At 38.4% G+C, this 19899-nt stretch overlaps 1 protein-coding gene across 1 annotated transcript in view; it reads left to right on the top strand.

Moving 5' to 3' along the window:
- PCSK1 (proprotein convertase subtilisin/kexin type 1) overlaps positions 1 to 15206 on the top strand; it is a 39607-nt gene extending 24401 nt beyond the window's left edge. The window contains exons 10-14 of the mRNA XM_074360392.1: positions 6614 to 6847; positions 7995 to 8152; positions 9528 to 9661; positions 11222 to 11383; positions 12552 to 15206. Coding sequence (XP_074216493.1) covers positions 6614 to 6847; positions 7995 to 8152; positions 9528 to 9661; positions 11222 to 11383; positions 12552 to 12929 — 1066 coding nt within the window. The 3' untranslated portion in view covers positions 12930 to 15206. The remainder of the gene's footprint in view (positions 1 to 6613; positions 6848 to 7994; positions 8153 to 9527; positions 9662 to 11221; positions 11384 to 12551) is intronic.
- Positions 15207 to 19899: the final 4693 nt, after the last annotated feature.

The raw sequence follows: 19899 nt of genomic DNA, 5'->3' as shown, positions 1-19899 counted from the left end.
ATTACTATAATCCTTCCCTATAAGGAGGTTATCCTAGAAGAACATCCATATTCTCTAGAGAGAGGACAAAGCAGTCCCCTCATGACACGTCCAGTAGATGAGGTTCAAAGGAGCAGAACAGGAGCACATCTTGACCTGTGCCATAGCTGGAAAAGCCCTGCAGCTCTTGAGGAGAACCCAGCATCGCTCCAGGAGCCCAGGGGCACCTGTGGAGTAGTGGTTTGTTTCCTAGTATCTCAGCTCTGAGATGGCCACTGTGGCTTAGCAAGGCAGGCCTAGCAAGGCTCATACCAAGAGTCTACCTACTTGGAGGGGCTGGAAAGCTATCTGATAAGGGAACAGCAAATCCAAGTGTCCAATCGGAAACAGAGGGAAATCTGAAGCTCTTGGGCCCAATAGAAAAGCTTTCAGAACCTGAGTTCAGTTGTAACAGGAAGGGGATGGACAGAGTCTATGAACACAAGCTAAGACTGGCATCAGCAGACCCAAACCAAACTTGATGAAAAATTTGCAGTGAAAAGTGCAAGGCACATTTGGCTTCAAGTTCTAGGCATATCACTAGCTACGTGACCTTAGGCAAATTAATCTCCACCTGAGGACTCAATTTATCATCTAAAAAGGAGGGGTCAGATCAGATCATCTTTTTCAAACCTCTTTCCTTTATAAGATTCTCCAATTTGAAATGGAAGGTGTCAGCATATATAGATCATCTAACATGAATTGCTGACCGTGGTGGTAAGAGGTCCAGGGTAGAAGAAATAAAGTCCTGTAAAGGCAAATGGTTACACAGGTGGTGAAATAAGATCATGATATTTATTTTAGGATGTAAGTTTTAGCTCCAGGGAGCTTTTAAAAGAAAACCATCCTTAAAATTTTGCCTCTCTACCCAACATCTATCAGATGCATGTAAATATAACTGGCCAGGCCTAGCCCATCCTTGTCTAGTGACCAGCATGGTAAGAACACCCAACCCATCCGGCTGAACAGATGTAATGTTAGTTTGACTAAGAACTGAAATTCTAAAATTATGATCTCTGATTTCTAAAATTCCAAACCTTCTTTTCCTATCTAAGGAGAAAAACGATCTAAGAATGATCTAGCCTAAATAATCTCTGTTAATTCTAATGGACTACTTATAAAGAGGGGGCTCCATGGACTGTTACAAAGTACATGGATGAGTTTCCAGGGGCCCATGAGCTTCTCTGAAACACGATTCAGAAATTTTTGAGAGCATGTATATGGCATTTTTGGGGGGAATGGTTTGTAGATTCCATCAGATTGTCACATGGCTCACAATTTAAGAGACATTAGGAGTCTATGATCTCTCTGGTACATATAATAAGAATTTAATTCCTTTCATTTGATCCAATCATCAGCACAATGAACATAACCTATCTCAATATTTTAACTTCCTGCCGAAGTACATAGAGATTATTGAGACATCTGTTCTCAGATGGACAATTTTCTTAACTCTCTTCAATTATCTATACGAGGATGATTATTTCAGAAAGTCTGATTGTTGACAGAATTTCTAGAAGAGTCCCTAGACAACCAAGATTGGGAGAATCATTTAACCATGGAGAACAACTATGGAGACTGAAGAACTGGGCTAAACTTATCAAGAATGATAACATTCAGTATTTATCAGGCTCTTACTATGGGCCAGACACTGTGCTAACCTCTTCATATATAACCTAACTCTAATCTTTACAATACTCTGGTGACAAAGAAATTATTAGCTGTATTTCACTAAGGAAGAAACTGAGGCTTAGAGAGGTTGAGAAATGTAACCAAGATCCCACAGAGATTCAAATCTTGGTCTCCCTGACCCCAAAGCCTGTGCTATCAGCAGTTATGCAACCCCATCTCCTGTAGTACTGTGACGGCGGGGAAATTTCATCCCCTCAAAGAAACAGGGGTTAAGAAGACTGAGGCTGATAGAGAAACGTCTTAACTCTGGTGTTTATGGGTTCTGACTAAATGGATCCTGTGATGCAGACTACTTATTATGCTGCATTAAATATGATGTATCTGGGACTCTGGGGAATGAGAACAGGAAAGGGAAGGAGAAAGAATGGTTTCTGGCTCAATCGTATAGTGGAATACTTTTCTTCCCTAGAAGAGTGTTTCTCAAGCACCCACATACATAATAATTTAGGTTATTCAGTATGCAGATTCCCAGATTCAATTGCCAACAACTCAGATTCAGAATTTTCTGGTATTTGGTCCAGGAATCTTCATTTTTTAATAAGTATTCCAGTTCATTTTAATGGTGGTAGTTACCTTACCCCAAATTTGATAAACAGCTGCTATGAAGGGTTACTTTACAACTGTGTTTTCCCGCAACCTCACTGGGCTGTGATTGTGAAGACGCCCAGTAGGGTACTTAATAGGCATATCCTGGAAATACACAAACTCAACACACACACTAAGAAACACAAGACTTCCTTGGATAAATGCCTGTGGTACCATTATACTTAAGAAAGATGGCAGACTGTAACCTGTCTTTTGAGGGGAGAGCAAAGAATCAGAGTAATTTTTAATAAAGAACAAAAAGTCAAACATTGAATCCCTTCATACTTTTGGAGGTATTAAACAAATCAATGAGCCAATCTTGTTTTCATTAAAGGCTGGAGGACGGGAAACAGACTCTCAGTTTTGCATGAAACATTTGGATAGATCATATCAAAAACATTCTTGACTCAGTGGATTGTGAAATGTTGGAAAGTCTCCAGGTTAGAAAATCTTCAGCATCTAGGTCTACCTAGTTGTGATTAGAGGCTAAACCAGGTAGCCTCTAAGATTTTTTCACTTTAGAATCTTGTCTCCAGATTTCTTTACCTACACTCTACTAATTAGAAGCAATGCTTAATTTCAATGTTTAATTCCAAGTCCCTTATTTTCTATAAACATATCTTTGATTAGCAACCCAATGCGGTTTTTAAAAATGTAATTATTGTGGATGCCGTTGAGAATTGAGATGCTAATTAACAGAGGAAGGCTGTCAGGCATGAGATGCAGTATTGTTAGAGGCTCCTTTTCATTTATGAAACGCAATCACCCAAATGAAAAATAACTGTTAGGAAAATAGGCTTAATCTTCCTAATTGCATAACAATGAAGCCTCTCTGAATATTTTGCAAAGAACAGGTAAAAGAAAATAAGAAAACAATAAAACCCACAGCTAAATATAAAATAAATGTTCTGCTAAGAAATACAGAAAACCAGTGTTTTGTGTTTGATAACCATCATTATCAAGACTGTGGCTATGCCTCCTTGGTACACGTCCTCATCCCAACCTCCATACACATGCCTGTTCACACTATAGTCCACAGGGGAGACTGGTGTGTTGCCCTTTGATCACCTTGATAAGAGGCTTTTACCTAAACCTCCCTTTAAAAGACTGGAAGGAAGCAAGAATTTCCTGAAGTAATTTATAGGGCAGAATTAGTTTCTACATTAAGAAAATAGCCATTTCTGCTCAGCTAGTTAATTATCCCTCATTGTGGGATGGCTAATGTGGAAATAAGATCCATAATGAAGTATTGATGATAATGGGTAGACTGGAGGTCTGAATAATAAGGAATTCTGAAGATGGTCAAACCCAACCCTCTCTCTCATCTTACAGATGAGTCCGCTCAGGCCCAGGGAGATGACGTGGCTTGCTTAAGGTCACACAGGTCTTTGGTAGTAGAATATAATTTAATGTGCCTTTTATTAGCCCTTATTCTGACCCCATGATTTAAAATGATTTCTAATTGTCTTCATAAGTTTTACGTTTATATTCTTTCTTCCAACTCCTATTATTTTTAGCTGTAATGTGAAACTGGCTAGACAGTTTTTCAAATATAAATATAAAACTATGGCCTACCCTCAGAGATTCTGATTCCGTAGGTTTAGGGTGAGACTCAAGAATTTTTATTATTGACAAGTGTACCAGGTAATGATGATGCCAGCAGTTCTGAATTCATGAGAATCCCTGAACTGGAGTCCTTCTAAGGCCTCTTTATGAGTCACTCTCTGGGGTTAAGTGTTAGGTTTGTCAGGAGCTCAGCTGAGAGCGTACTGAGCTGCCAGGTGTCAGAGGAGGTTTAAAGCAACACACCACAAATGAAGGAATTAAGCACTTCATCACTTACTGTGATGGAATAAGCCAGAGTCTAAAACCAGAGACAACACTGACTCTCCCTGTTCCAGTTGAGGTGTACCAGTTGAGGGTCAGGGGAAAGCATAGATATGGGGGTCGTCTCATGGTTGAGGGAGCCCCAACAAAAGGCTCTGGTAGTTTTATGGGCTCCGGGGTAGGGTAGGAGGAAGGGGAAGGCTCGGAGTGGAGAAGTACTGGGAACTGAGTCAGAGTGGGGAGAAGTAGCTTCAAGGCTTCCCCCTCCTCCCCACATAAAGAGGCCTTGGCAGAGGCGCCTGAACAAGACCTTTGCCCAAGGCCTCAGATAAGACCTAGGAATGAAGGCACAGGGCCTAGGAATGTAAATATGGGAAAAGCTTGCCTGGCAAGAAGGGCCTGAGACCTTGACGGCAACTCCCTTCAGAGATGGTGATGCACAAGCTGTGCACCCAGGCTGGGGTGCCGAGGGCCGCTACCCTGGGAGGCCCAGCAGAGAGAGCCTTTGTAATGCCTGTGATGAGGACTGGGGTTTTTTTTGGTTTGTTTGTTTGTTAGTTTTTATTGAAGTATAGTCAGTTCCAATGTGTCCATTTCTGGCGTACAGCATAATGTTCTAGTCATATATATATATACACATATACTCATTTTCATATTCTCTTTCATTAAAAATTATAAGATAATACAGTTCCCTGTGCTATATAGAAGAAATTTGTTTTTTTCTATTTTTATATATAGTAGTTAATATTTGCATATCTCAAACTCCCAAATTTATTCCTTCCCACCTTCTTCCCCCCTGGTAACCATAAGATTGTTTACTATGTCTGTGAATCTGTTTCTGTTTTGTAGATGAGTTTTGTAGTGTCTTGGGACTGGGTTTTTAACCAGGACCCAGACTCCTCAGTGTTTAGGAATGTACACTGCCTCTTTCTTATCACCAGGGGATTGTTAAACCAGCACATTATGGGCTCTGCGGAGAAAATAACAAATTGAGCTAGATTCCCCTGATGATTGTTTCACAACCCAGTGTTAAGACAGAAACCCTGAAGACTGAATGCTTAGGCATTTATTTACTAAATAATGCCTGATGGGCTCGATAGAAACAAAGCTAAGGAAAAGCTTGAGATCCTAAAAGACTCTAATGACTAATAGCAATACGTTTTAAGATTGTATTTAAGGCTAGTTAACACACACATTCGATCATCCAACCAACTAATATTTACTCAGCATATCCCCATGCCTGGCATTATTCTGAGTGCTTGGGATACATCAGAGAACAAGAGTGATTAAAAAGCTCAGCCCTTCTCACAGCTGATTCTAGCAGGAGAGACAGACATTAGTAATACATACAAGAAATGAGTTGCTCATAGAAGGTGATAAACACTGTAAAAGGGGAAAAGTATAATAGGATAAAAGAGCTTGGGAGTATTTGGGGAGAGTTGAAATTTTCAAATAGATCAGGGAACGACTGAACTTCATTCTAACAGACCCAACAATCCCATGCATCTCTGATTTATCTTGATATTACTGCTAAATTATTTTACCAAAACTTCTGATCATACCATTTCCTTGCTCAGAAATCCTCAATGGTTCCCCTTTGCCCAAAGGATAAAGTGTCCTGGCAATCAAGATCCTCACCACCTGGCTCAGTACCTCTCTCCTCTCTTCCGTGCTCCAGGAAACCAGACTATTCCGTGTCATCCTGACTTTCCCCCTCAGAGGTTTTGCTCCATTGCCTCATACCCTGTCTTCTCTCTCTACTTCTTGACATTTTACCCACCCTTTAAAGTTCAGCTCAAATATTTCCTCCTAGATCTTTCCATCCCCAAATAATTCTTTCTCCTCTAAAGTTCTACAATACATTATGCTACTAATACAGTATTCAACAGATACATTATAGTTACTAAAAGACTTAGTTCTTTTACTGGATTGTAAGCTTCTTAAAGACACAAGTGACCTTAAATATGCCCAAACTATTCAGCATAGTGCCTTGTAAGAATGATCTCAAGTAGCTAAGAGCTTCTTGACACTTTGGCTTTATAAAGAAAAGAGACAAAAAGTATTTATGAGTAAGTAGCCAGCCTGTGTCTAAATCTGAGTCTTACTAAGAAAGAAGTCAAGACCTCACCAAGGCTGTTAATGGACAGCAGAAGACTGGAGGACCCAACAGAAGCACTGTCATTTTTAATTTGTGCTCCTGGTAAATGTAGGTAATTAGAAATCAGGGACCAAGTCCTACATTTCTACAATGCTGAAGACCAAATTTTACTCATAGTAAGATCTTAACCTATGTGATATGAGGAGAAGTTTTAAGGACTGTACTTTAAATTCTGAATGAAAGACATACCAACAGTAATACAAACTAGAATTAAACAAGCATGCTTACAAAAGGCACTTCATCATCTCTGAAAGATGCTTGTTTTTAGTACTTGTTTTTGCAAGGAATCTTCATTTTGCCCTTGAAAGATTCTCTGGGTCCCTTCCTCTCCAGTCCAAACCTCACCTGGCGAGATATGCAGCACTTGGTTGTCTGGACCTCTGAGTATGACCCACTGGCCAATAACCCTGGCTGGAAAAAGAATGGAGCAGGCTTGATGGTGAATAGTCGATTTGGATTCGGGTTGCTAAATGCCAAAGCTCTGGTGGATTTAGCTGATCCCAGAACCTGGAACAGTGTGCCTGGGAAGAAAGAGTGTGTTGTAAAGGACAATGACTTTGAGCCCAGGTAAGTGTCTCCAGGAATTTTAAACAAATGTGTGCTCGTAGCATATTTGATGATGGTTTTTGTCACTCCGCCTAATTTTTCTCACCTACCTGTCTGAAGTAGATGGAGATGGCATTTGCCATTGCTCCTTGTACATCTATGGGGGAATCACAGAGATCAAAGATCTGTAAATCATGTTAGCATAGTTGTACTTTCCTTTTGTAGCCTGCCTACCACATAGCAGTAAGTTAAGGTGCACCACTGTTTTACATACTACTAAGTAAAATCATTGCCAATTAAACTATTATCAATCATTGGTTTTAAGATTCATCCCAAATTCAAAGATGTTAAAATCTTTAAAAAAAAATGCATCTTAGAATTGATGAAAGGCAGTACTTGCCAACCAGTATTACCCAGAACCTACTTACAAAAGAACCTTACTTCATGCCACTGTGCTATGTGATTTGTGACTTTAACTCCATGAAGGATCTTTTATCATATAGCTTTTACATCGACTATAGCTGGCCCACTATATCTGACTACAGAAGCTGAATCTGGTATGAGATATACACATATATACATACACACACACACACACACACACACATATATATATATATATATATATATATATATATATACACATACACACACACATACACACACACACATATATGTATATACACACCTCATTATCTTCTTTATCCATTTATCTGTTGATGGACACAAGTTTCTTCCATATCTTAGCAACTACAAATAATGCTCCTATGAATACTGGGGTGCATGTATTTTTTCAAATTAGTGTTTTTGTTTTTATCAATACCATATTATTTTGATTGCCGTAGCATTGTACAGCATTTTGAAATTAGGAGATGTGATGCCTCCAGCTGTGATCTTCTTTCTCAGGACTGATGCAGCTATTTGTAGTCCTTTGTGGTTCCATATAAACTGTAAAGTTTTTTTTCTATTTCTTCTATTTCTGTAAAATTATCATTTTCTTATGCATTGAAATTAACTTATAATTAATGCTGAATTGGGATCTACTTGTAACAGGAAGACACAACAAGCCTTGCTAAGTATCTACTCAAGAGTGTTGTGTACATATTCCCATAAAATTCAAGGAAGAAAATATACACTTTGTTCAGTGATGATTATTCAATGTATTTAGAGCCCTGAAAGCTAACGGAGAAGTTATCATTGAAATTCCAACAAGAGCTTGTGAAGGACAAGAAAATGCTATCAAGTCACTGGAACATGTGCAATTTGAAGCAACAATTGAATATTCCCGCAGAGGAGACCTTCATGTCACCCTCACTTCTGCTGCTGGTAAATTATTAAAAAAAAAAAAAATTTCAAGAATTTCTTCTAAACTATGTTTAAAATTTTAAGTGTAAATTAAATGATTTCAAATCAATGATTGATTTTTGCTTATATATAGCCCTAAGTCTTCCAATGGATATTTTCACGTCTTAAGATGTATGCTTATTTGTCTTTTTTTTTTGACATCAGATTTCTGCCCTGCTCACTCCAACTGATCGTTAGATCAGCACAGAATGATGTCTATCCAAATAATAACAATTAATAAACCCTTCTAGAGTTATGCATTTTTAAGCTGTGTTCATTTTCTGGGTCACTGATCTACCATTCATTTCTTTCAGGTAACAAGTTAGTGAAAGTTACTCTAATAATTAAGTTGACAGATATATCAGACACATCCAAGGAATCAATTGAAAAACTGAGAATTCTGATCCATGAGAGTTGAGAAGACTGAAACATTTCCACAATGATATGATTAAAGCCATGTATGATACGATATATTGACATCTGCCCTTTCTTGAGAGGATACTAAGTCAGATAAGACCATGGATGGGAAAGAGCTTATGAAACATAAACCACAGTCCCACCAAGAGAAGCTATCCTAATCCTTTTTCATGTTTTAGTAGGATTCAGGTGACTAAATTCAATTCCTATAGGTGATACATGAGAAGAGATGAGCTATCTCTATAATGTCCTTCCAGGATATGAACTTCCTAGAGGTTTGGAGTAGGCTCCGTTAGTTTTGGAATTATGCTTTCTTGATATCTTGGAATTGGCCTGAAGTATTGGTGGAACGGCCCTTTAGTTCATTTGATACTTTCTCTTAGAAAGAAGTATAATTTATTGACCTATAGAGAGCTTGGATTTGAAAATTTAGAGTTACTCTAACTAGCAGTTTTTATATGACAAATGAATACTAAATTAATATGGTTTTATTTTATCATGCCTATGCTGGATTATAGACTCAGGAACCTATTAAATTTTCAAAATTTCTTCTTAAAATTTCAAAATGATAGTTCCATTAAAATGTTTGTTAGGCCTTTGTCTTTTCTAATATAGTTCATGAACATATATTCTTTAATGTAGTTCATAAACAATTCTCTGAGTTCTTATTCAAACAAACATTAATCAATATATTCATCGATTATGTATTTTTCTACAATATTTACTGAGAACTTATTATATGCCAGGCAGTGTGCTAAGTACTGTGAATAAAAATGTTTTTTTTTCTTGGGAATATCTTCATGTTGCTATTATACTCAAAGGGAAAATTAAGAGGGCTAATCTCTCCCAGCATTCATTTTCAGTTATTAGATGCTAGAGTGCGTCCTACTATCAGAGCTGTGAGGACATTAACTAACTTGTGTTTGTTGCATGAAAATAGGAACCAGCACTGTACTGTTGGCTGAGAGAGAGCGGGATACATCTTCTAATGGCTTTAAGAATTGGGACTTCATGTCTGTTCACACGTGGGGAGAGAATCCCATAGGCACTTGGACTTTGCGAATTACAGACATGGTAAGTATGAATGAAAGGCTACCGGAACACAAGCTCACTTTTAAACACTTTGAAGCACTTTCACACTTGGTGTCTTCATTAAGGGTCCAAAAGGAACTTTGATCACTCCTTATAGAGGTAAGGAGAAGAGTTAGTGTTTCAACCTTTGCCCATTTGGCTATAGAGATAATAATTTTTTTTTTAAATTATGCACCACCCATATAAGAAGGAAGAAAAGATATTCTAATACCCAATGTGATGGACCATGGGACAAATCCCAGTGTCCCCAGGTCAGAGCACAGCGAGCCACACCTATTCAGCCACCACAATCAGCTTTATTCACAAACATGGTTAAATGCTACACCATCTTTGCTATCACACTCTGCTGGGGTCATATGAAGGAACTCTTACAAATATTTACCACAGTGGCTATTTAGAAGTAGCTTACTTGTTAGACAAGAGAGCTTATTTAATACAACTTTTTTGTTTTGTTTCAGTTATGAAACAAAAGCATTTCTCAACTCTCTTTCTGTTTGCTAACACTCTCATATTTTTGTACAGTTGTAACACACAGTCTCAACAATAAAGCAAGAAGTGTCTGATTAAAAAGCCAAATACAGTTGAATTCTTTATTTTTATATCAATTCTCCAGCATTTTCTACAGGTTAAGCATATAAATGAATGGTGTTTTGGATCCAAGCTCTCTCAAGATAACAGTGTTTTAAGTATCTAAGTGGCATCAGATTTAACATCTAGATAACTTTTAAAAAAATAAATGATTTTAAATTCCTGAAGCTGTCAATTAAAACAATATGAATTTTATAGTCATTGTCACTTTTTTTTCTCTGAGAATAGCTTTCGTCTAAAGATTGCTAAAATTGTGACTTAGCAATGGAAGTTATAAAAATTCTTGCTCTCATAGGGAGAACAAGAAAATGTTCTCAATTTGTGGTTCTACTCCTGAACTTGGCTTCTATTCTTTAACTCAATTTCACCATAAGGAAACTAAGAAAATCTATTTACCGAGATGGGACTGTTTTATATCACGTTTGCAAACTCTGACTCTATAGTTGTAGATTTTTTTTTTTAGAATTTTAGACTTCAGCGTATTATTTTTAACATAATTGTTGAATCTGTGAAAATTATTACTCTTATCATAAATAGACAGTTTTTAAGGATTGCTTAATGCTGAAGGCTATTTATAATACTCCAGACTTTTCTTTTCCCAATGGAATGTTTCTACAAGTTGATAATTGGTCAATATAATTCTCTTTATAGGAGGTACAGTCAACTTTTTAAGAACACATCCAGTACAGAAAAAAGTTCATGTAGAGAGTTCTCCTTTTTTTTTAAACTAAATGAAGCAATGAATCAATTTTTAAATCCTTGAACTGTCAACTGTCAATTTTCATAACAAGAGTGAGGCCAGTGATTTATGTCTTTGTACACAGAGTTCTACATATGAAGTGCACAGAATCTTAAAATTAGATTTTAACTACAAAATCTCTTTTACATGTTTTGAAGGTGTTTGTTTTATATTACGCAGAACACATACTGAAATTACATATGCTTATTCATTAGTCTGGAAGAATGCAAAATGAAGGAAGAATCGTGAACTGGAAGTTGATTCTGCATGGGACCTCTTCTCAGCCAGAACACATGAAACAGCCCCGGGTGTACACATCCTACAACACTGTTCAGAATGACCGAAGAGGGGTGGAGAAGGTGGTGGATTCAGGGGAGGTCTGTGTGGCTCTGTTCTTCCTGGCACGTTCTTTTTTAAACTGCAGGGGACACTATAGTGGGTAAAGCTGCCTCTAACTTTTAGGCAGGAAGTGAGTCAACTATGGGTTGGGAGGAAAGGGAGTCAGAGGATTCAACTGTTCATTTTCTGTAGGAAAGTGTTTTATTCATTTTGCCCTTCTACCCAAAATTTAGAAACTAAAATGAATGAATTCAAAATTATTAAACTAACATAAATTTTCCCCACTTACAACACTATCAAATTTTAAAGAGAACTGTCTTTTTCTTTGATCACACACACCTAAAATTTGTGTTGCACTTAGTTTTTAAGCCGGTTTTACATTGTCTCATTTAACTAATAATCCTTGTAACCTAGAAAGGAGAGACCTTAGTATGTCCGTTTTGCAGAAAGAGGGTCAAGGCTCAAATGACCAAATCACGCAGGTTCCTCTTTACTAATTCCTTAACTGACACTTCTTGGTAACTCCAAGGGGAGCTATAAAATCATAGCTTCTCTCAGAAAATTGCAGAGGATAGCTAAAGTTAGTCAGTTACGTTCCAGGGCCTCAGCCTACTGATGCTGCTGGCTTCTCTCTTATCAGATGGTGGGTGGAAAACACATTTTCTTTATCTTTGTATCCCCCCTGCTTCTAGCACAGCACCTCAGATGTAGTATGTAGGTTATCAGAATTTCCAGAATGACCTTCCTCAAATAGGGCTGGCTTTTTAAAGGGGTTTTGGAAAGTAACAGAGACATTATTCAAGAAACTTATAAACTAGCTCATATTCGGGCCCCATTTATATTCTATGAAACAGCTCTCCCCTGGGACCCCAGCCTGGAGGGCCTTCTGTCACAGTCCTGGAGGCAGGTCTATCTTGTGAGCACTTCCAGGCATCATCTCATTCCACCTTCAAAAACCACCAGAAATGGAGGGATTCTTATTGCTATTTCACAGGTGAAGCTTGGGGAGATTAAAAAGATGCCAAGGGTACATCAGTCAATGAGGAAATGAGGACTGAAACCTGAGACAGTGTGACTCCCAGCCTTGTGCTCTCTCTGCCCCACAAACTGCCTTTCGAGGGCCAGGCAGTGGGTGGGCACTGCAGCTGGCTCACCTGGTCTGAAATAACGAGCCTTCTCCCCTTTGTCGGTGGCTTTCTGTTTCAGGAGCAGCCCACACAAGAGAACCTGGATGAGAACCCTCTGACATCCAAAAGCCCCAGCGGTGGCAATGTGGGGGGCAGAAGGGCTGAACTGGCAGAGGGACCCCCTTCCGAGGCCATGCTGCGACTCCTACAAAGCGCTTTCAGCAAAAACTTCCCCCCAAAGCAACCACCAAAGAAGTCTCCAAGTGCGCAGCTCAACATCCCTTATGAAAATTTCTACAAAGCCCTGGAAAAGCTGAACAAGCCTTCCCAGCTTAAAGACTCTGAGGACAGTCTGTATAACGACTATGTCGATGTTTTCTATAACACGAAACCTTACAAGCACAGGGACGACCGGCTGCTGCAAGCTCTGGTGGACATTCTGCGGGAGGACAGTTAAAACGAGTGTGTGGTCCTAAGTTGGAAATATTCACGCTTCTTCCTTCCCCTTAGATTCTGCCTGTGTCTGAAGTGGTTGTTTTGTCACCGATTCTTATGTCTATAATATCTTACATGGTACTTTTTCTTTTTCTCCCCAAAATGGATATTTGAAAGCTATGAGCTCAAGGAGTAACTCCAACTTCCTGAATTGATTATAGCTCCCAAAACATGTCTTCCCTGCCTGCACAAGTCAAATGTTTTGTTCTTTCTGGAACCAGAGTTCACACCTGGTCCTCGAGAATGACTCCTTGGACCCTCTCATTTCATTTCTCAAAAGAAAAGGAATAACCTGGGCAGTGGATTAATTTGAAAAAGTAATCTGCAAAAAAATGAGAGGAAGGAAGACTGTTCTCATAGCTTATCCCCCATCTTTGCCATGTGGTTCTTCAAATTTTGATGCCAAAGAAGGGTTTGGAAAGTCTCTATGAAAGAGTTCACAAGCAGACTCATGCCCTGGGCTTTTCTACGCCCAAGTACTGCTCATTTAGGAAGTGGCCACTAGGTTATTTTGCAGAGAGGCTGGGTTATTTAGATCCTGAAACAGGCCTCAATGCCTGCATTATCTGGTTTGAGCAGTTTTAGAACATTCTTCTGCACTTAGTGTGCCATGGACCTCAAGGTGACTGTGACTTGTGCTGTGACCTATGCTGTGACCTCTGGCCTTCCTTTCCCCCCAGTACCTTCTCCTTTCTCAGCCACAAATCAAATACTGAGGGAGCTATTTATACCACTTTCCTAGAACAAACATACACTTGGGACTTGGCAAATTCCTAGTCATAATTTTTTTAATGGTTATAATATGAAGCCACTTATAACATGGAGAACCAGTGTAATCAAAGGAAAATATTCATAGTAGGGAGAGCCAATGTAGGGTTTTCTTGTGTTTTTAACTATATTCATCAGAACAGGTTTTTCTGGATTTTTGAAACGGAGTGTTCATTCCTTGGCACTGAAGGCCCTTCTCCAATCTTACAGATGATAGTGTCCAAATTCTCACCAAATTGCTTGTAAGCTTAACTCAGAGGACAGAAGCTGGCTACCCATAAGCAGCATATGTCCCTCAGGTAGATTTTGTTCAGCATCTTAAATGTTTTAAAAGTGTGAGTAATTATTGAAAATATCATAGTTCACTTAAAACCTGATTCTTAGAACCATCTTCACTCATGGCAACAGCTGGCTGGAGGTGAGTAGTAGCTGCCCAAATACACCTGAACACCATGTCCCTGTGGTAGCCTGTTCCATGCTGCTTACAGTGGCCACCTTAGGGGTCAGCATTCTAGGCATTTGATTTTCCCCACTCCTGCACTAAACGAACACGTACAAAGTGTTAAGCGCATTAGGAAAAACATATCCCCGGCTTCTTTCAGGCAGGATCTCTAAGATAATCAAAAGTTACAAGAATTTGTCATGATCAAATTAATTCATAGGAAAAAAATGGTATTTCAGATCCCTGAAAATACCTTTGAAATCTTGTTTGACTTACGTGTTTAATCAATGTTCATTTATACTAGTTCATTAATTGCCAACCCCCTAGCTCCCCACTCTATATGCTCACAAAGGTTTCCATCACCTGCAGTCCTGGCATTCTCCCACAGAATTTGCTGTCTGCAATTCTTCCACAAAGTTTGAACTTCAAGAGGCCACACATGCACAAGACCAGGAAAAGGACTACACTGAACTACATCAGGAAGAGAACACGAGGGTCTGTTACTCGCTCTAGTTTAAAGTGTATTTGGTAAGACAAATTTTCACCCCCTAGCCTACCATTTGAATTTGTGCAGAATGAGGGCATTTCCAGAATAATACCCATGATGCTTTGAGGATGTTTCCCCCAAAGAACTGCAGTATCACTGCGTCCTTGGAAATATCACATATTGTTTGATACACAGTGTTGGACAGAATTTTGAAATTTGTAGCACATCATAAAGTAGTAAATAGAGCTGAAAAGGACCAGAGAGTTACAAAAAATTTCAACTTAAAAAAAAAAAAAAAGAGCTAAGGTCCAGCGAGCCCAGTAAAAATTAATAAATGAAAATTTAGCCTTTCCTCATTCTTAATCTAGTACAAATTGTATGATGCTTTCTTTTTCATTTTTCTAACAGTATCTTTTCCTGGTTAAAACCCCAACCAGCTCATTGGATTGTAGCCAAAGGTTCACTCTAGAGAAGCTTTAAATAAAGTCATGTTTGAATGTTTCCAACCTGGAATATATTGTTCAGACATAAAATATTTTTGTCAGTCTTTCTTAGTGCCTGTGTGGATTTTTGTGAAAATGTAAAAGAAGAAACTTATATGGTATTTCCCTTGGAATTTTAAACTATATTTTCTTTACAGGTATTTATAATGTTTTACCAAATGCTTTTATCAAGCAGAATTTTAAAAGGCATAATAAATTATATTAAAAACCAAAATTTTCCTGAGAATAAGAAAGTTTCATCCAATAAAATATTTTTGAAAGGCATGTTCCTCTGCCAGTAAAAAAAAAAAAGTATAATATGTATGTGTTGTGATGTGAAAAGTGGTATTTGTCTAATAGCCTAATACAATGTGTATACAGCTAAGTTTAACATGTGTGGTCTTAGCATTTTTAAGGGAACACACACATTATACACTTGATGTATTGATCAGAATATGTAAAATATGCTTATAAATCAAAAGAATAAATGGTTTCTAAGTCAAAAAAAAAAAAGCTCATGTGTCCAACAAAAACAAGATCTCCTCTTACTTATTGTATTTACCAAATGAACAGTAAAAAAAGAAAAGTTGAAGGTTTACATTAGGAAATTAAATGGGCTTTCCTAAAAGTAATTTAAGAATCTAATTAAACAGGTATAATTCATTTTCCTTTATAGCCCAATCTTTCACTTTTTTTGACAACATACAAACTGTATGATTGAGCCTCACCTGAAGTGTTAAGGAAAACAAACAGACAAACACAAACTACAGGGACTTACTACAGGTGAGAAGTCATTTGCAATAGTTCACTAATCATGACCTTGTTATATTATAGGCCAGATTTCAGCAGCTAAGCATTAAATCCTTCCCAGAGGGTCCCTCATCAGAAGCCCTCAATTCCTAACCCTGATCCCCTGTTCTCAGGCCTACTTTTCTCTCCTGCTTCAAACCCCCATCCCTGGAATTTCCACCCACCATTTCAGAATCAGATGTCCTTCTATCCAAGAGGGCTGGTTTCCCCCCAGACTCCATTCCCTCCTCCCAAGTCATAAATATTCAGTCAAACTAAAGTGATTTTTCAAGAATTACAGAAGGATTGTTCAACTAGCTTTTGTCCTCCACCTCCAGCCATCTTCAAAGTCTTCCCACTGGGAGGGTTGAAGATATGTCTTTCTTTTCTTTTGAATGACCATTTGATAACTATTGGATTAACCATGTGCAGGCTGTGAGTACAAATACAAATATACACAAGGATAGACATTAATTCTTAAATATAAATTTAAACTCATAGGAGGAAGAGTAGTGTTTTCTTAACTGCCTCTTAATTTTGGAAGGCTATAGCACTAGTACACACGATGATGACAGTGATTCACTCCACTCTCTCTGCCCCAGTGGACAGAGTGTACTTTTCTGACTGTGTGATTTGCTTTGGTCAAGGAAATATTAAGGGACATGATGCAATCAAGGGCCATAAATATGCTTGCACAGTTTGGTTTGGCTCTTGCTTTTCAGTGATCAGTGCTGTGAGGAGTATGCTCCATGGAGCTACTGAGCCTTCAGCCTGTTTCCAGAACAAATGTATATGGAACAGATTCAAATTCTGGAACCAAACCCAGCCAACTCACAGCAGGAAACAGAGCTGTCCAGATGAGTGCAGACTAAATAAGCTGAATTTGTCACCTTGTCACCTTGGCAAGTTGAATTGAGAATAAATGCTGGTATAAGCAACTGAATGTTGGGGTAGTTGGTGACACAGCCTCCATATGTCAACAAAACTGAAAAATAAAGTAAAAATTCCATTTGTTCACTCCCCTACCAATACCATCCCTTTCCAATCATGCCTTCTTGAGCCTAAAGTACAAAAAGAAGAGCCAATATTAAAATACACACTTCTTGGTGCTGATCTCATAGATAAATAAAGATCCTGCCCAAACTTTGAAATTTTCATTTTTAAAGGTCTGTCTAAGCTAGCTTAGTTCCTCTTGGAAGCAGAGCCTCAGATAATGAGTGACTGTGTACAGGTAGCTATTTAGGAGGTAATAGCAGAGAGCAAAACTACTAACACATAACCACAAGTAGCATCAGGTAACACTGATCAGCACAAGACTTCCCAAAGACTAGAATGGATGTTTCCGCTGATAATGGCATTGACAGAAGGTAACTCGAAGTAGACACCTATGCTCCCCTCCTTTCCTGATCCATACCCCATCCAATGCTTTCATAGTCTATTAGCTTCTCTCAGAAGCTCGATGCAACCCCAGGGTTAAGGGAAGAAAACTTGACTGGCTGAGATCAAGCTCACATCCTTTATCAGAAAGGCAACTTTTAAGAGAAACAAAGTTCTATTACACAAAATGAAATAACTTTTGCTATGTTGGGTTTTAACTTGCAATTTGTATAATTTGTGTTGCCTGTATATTGCTACATATAGATATTATGTAAGCATTACTCTATCATCAATGCATAGACAGAGAGATGACTACAGTAGTTATGTGCCCAACATTCTCAAGTCATGTGCAAGGCTCACTTTCGTGGTTTATATACTGAGCTTCTAACATATGTCCTAATCCAATTAGCCTGGAACCTCACAATTTCATTCTCATCCACGCGCACATACCCTCCACCTCTAGAGAAGCCCATATTGTAGGTATCTGCATTGAATACTTTCCTGGGGAAGGGGCCACAAGCTCAAAAACGGTTTCTTGTTCACAGAAGAAGGTAGGGGGAAATATTCTCAGGCATGGCACTATATGATTGTCATAAATGTCTCCTTCCACTGTCAGTTCCTTTATTCCTGTCCCTAGCAGCCCCAGTAGTAGCTGATTTATAAATCTAGATGACGTTTTGATGTGAGGAGAGTAGCTTTTACATCTGGTTCTGCCTTAAATGCTTCACAATTATTTTTTACATCATTGTTATCAAAGGGCAGAAAAAAGTCTGAAAATGTAAAAGCAACATAAAGTGGCTCTTGGGTCAGCTGTAAGTGAATTTGAATTCTGGCTCTTCCATATCCTAGCTGTGTGCTTCTGAGTAGATTACTTCACCTCTCTGAGCCTATTTCATCATCCATGACAATGAAGTCTAGCTTATAGATTTGCTGTTAGGATTAAATGAGATAATGAAGATAAACAACTTAGTATGGTTCCTGTACCTAACAACTGTTAAATAAATGTTAGTTTTTATTAGTGATACTGTTGCTTTTATTATTACTGTGGTGCTGTGAAAAGAAAACGGAATTTAAAGCCAAATAGATTTGAATTTGCAGCTCTTATCTACAAATTCAATGAAGGAAAAGGTATTAGAATCATTGAAGAAGATGGAAATATTCTAAGTTGTCACTGGACAAAATGATGTTGCCTTGGGAACTGTCATTCCAACGTGAATCTTCTTCTCCTAAAGCCACACTGGAAACCATTTAATTGTAGCCAATGAAGACTGGACTGCAATGAGAAGGGAGTGTCAAAAGTGACAGCTGAGACTCCAGGAACAGTCACCCAAGGCCAAGGAAAGCCAGAGGTGACAAGTGAAGAAAAATGAGATGATGAAAAAAAGAAATCATTGAATTTTACATCTACTCACTTAATTGTGTGTGCGCGTGCGTGCAATGAGCTGGAGTACCCGTTTCCAAACGCAAACACTTCTTAAAGCATTGAGAAATGTTGATATTAATAATGAAAAACAATGGGTCCTTAACAATATTTGTAGCACAGAGCATTCTTTGAATTCTCATGAGAACTGTGGGGGAAAAAAGGAGATAATAATATGAGTGTCCTTATTTTGTAGATTAGAAAATGGAGGCAGAGAGAGGTAATGTGGTTTGTTCAAGGTCACATAGGTAACAAGTAGTAGGGTTGAGCTTTTAACCTGATAGCAGTTCCAGACCTTAGGCTATGCCTTGAATTAGCAAGGCAAAAAGGTGACATAACATTCTAGAAAATATTCATAGTATGGGACTCAAATAGGTACTGATACTATCAGTCCTTTTCTGCTATTGGAATTAATAGAAAGAGCTTTTATTAAGTGAACATTTGCTACATGTTAAGCACATAGGTTCCGTATTTTCACAATGATGAGACAGTAATTCATGAGAATAAATCTATTATTTCTAGTGATTACATTATGCTGCAAAGGAAATGTTTTTACAGATACGGAGAATGGGGTTCCGAGAGGTTGTCACTTGCCCAAGTTCATACAGCCAGTGGGTAGACCAATTTTAAAATTTTTAAATTTTAAATTTTTAAATTTAAAAACTGGCCTACTGACCCCATCTTTCACTGTGTTGCTCTTTTCAGTTGTACTTCCAAATTTTTCAAACTGATGCCTTAAGAGGCAATCTTATGCTTTCAGGAACAACTAGATTTTATACTGCTTCTTTACTTCAATTTAGGAAACGTCAATAAATTTCAAAGTGAGAGAGGCAGTTGTCCTTGTCACTGATCACTCCTTGACCTACCTTGAAATGAACCAAAGCTCTTCTCTGAGAGGAGCAACAGGCCAGCCCAACAGCTCAGGCATTCTTTGTATCAAGAATCAACTGCATAAGAATTTACATGCAGACCAGTCCAAGGGCTGCCAATCCTACTGAGAACGAGGATGCACTAGTCCAGACATGAACTCTGGGAGTTTTCTACTATGTTGGGCCATTTTATTCCCCTCTCCATTCCCTGGCCTTTCTGTCTTGATGCTAATGCACCTCCCCCTACCCCCACTCAAGTGTATTCTTCAGTATATTAATCAGTGGTGTGTGTGTGTGT

Source organism: Camelus bactrianus, chromosome 3 (assembly GCF_048773025.1).
Source record: "Camelus bactrianus isolate YW-2024 breed Bactrian camel chromosome 3, ASM4877302v1, whole genome shotgun sequence".
In the NCBI taxonomy this organism is placed as follows: Eukaryota; Metazoa; Chordata; class Mammalia; order Artiodactyla; family Camelidae; genus Camelus; species Camelus bactrianus.
This window is presented reverse-complemented; position numbering and strand designations above follow the sequence as displayed.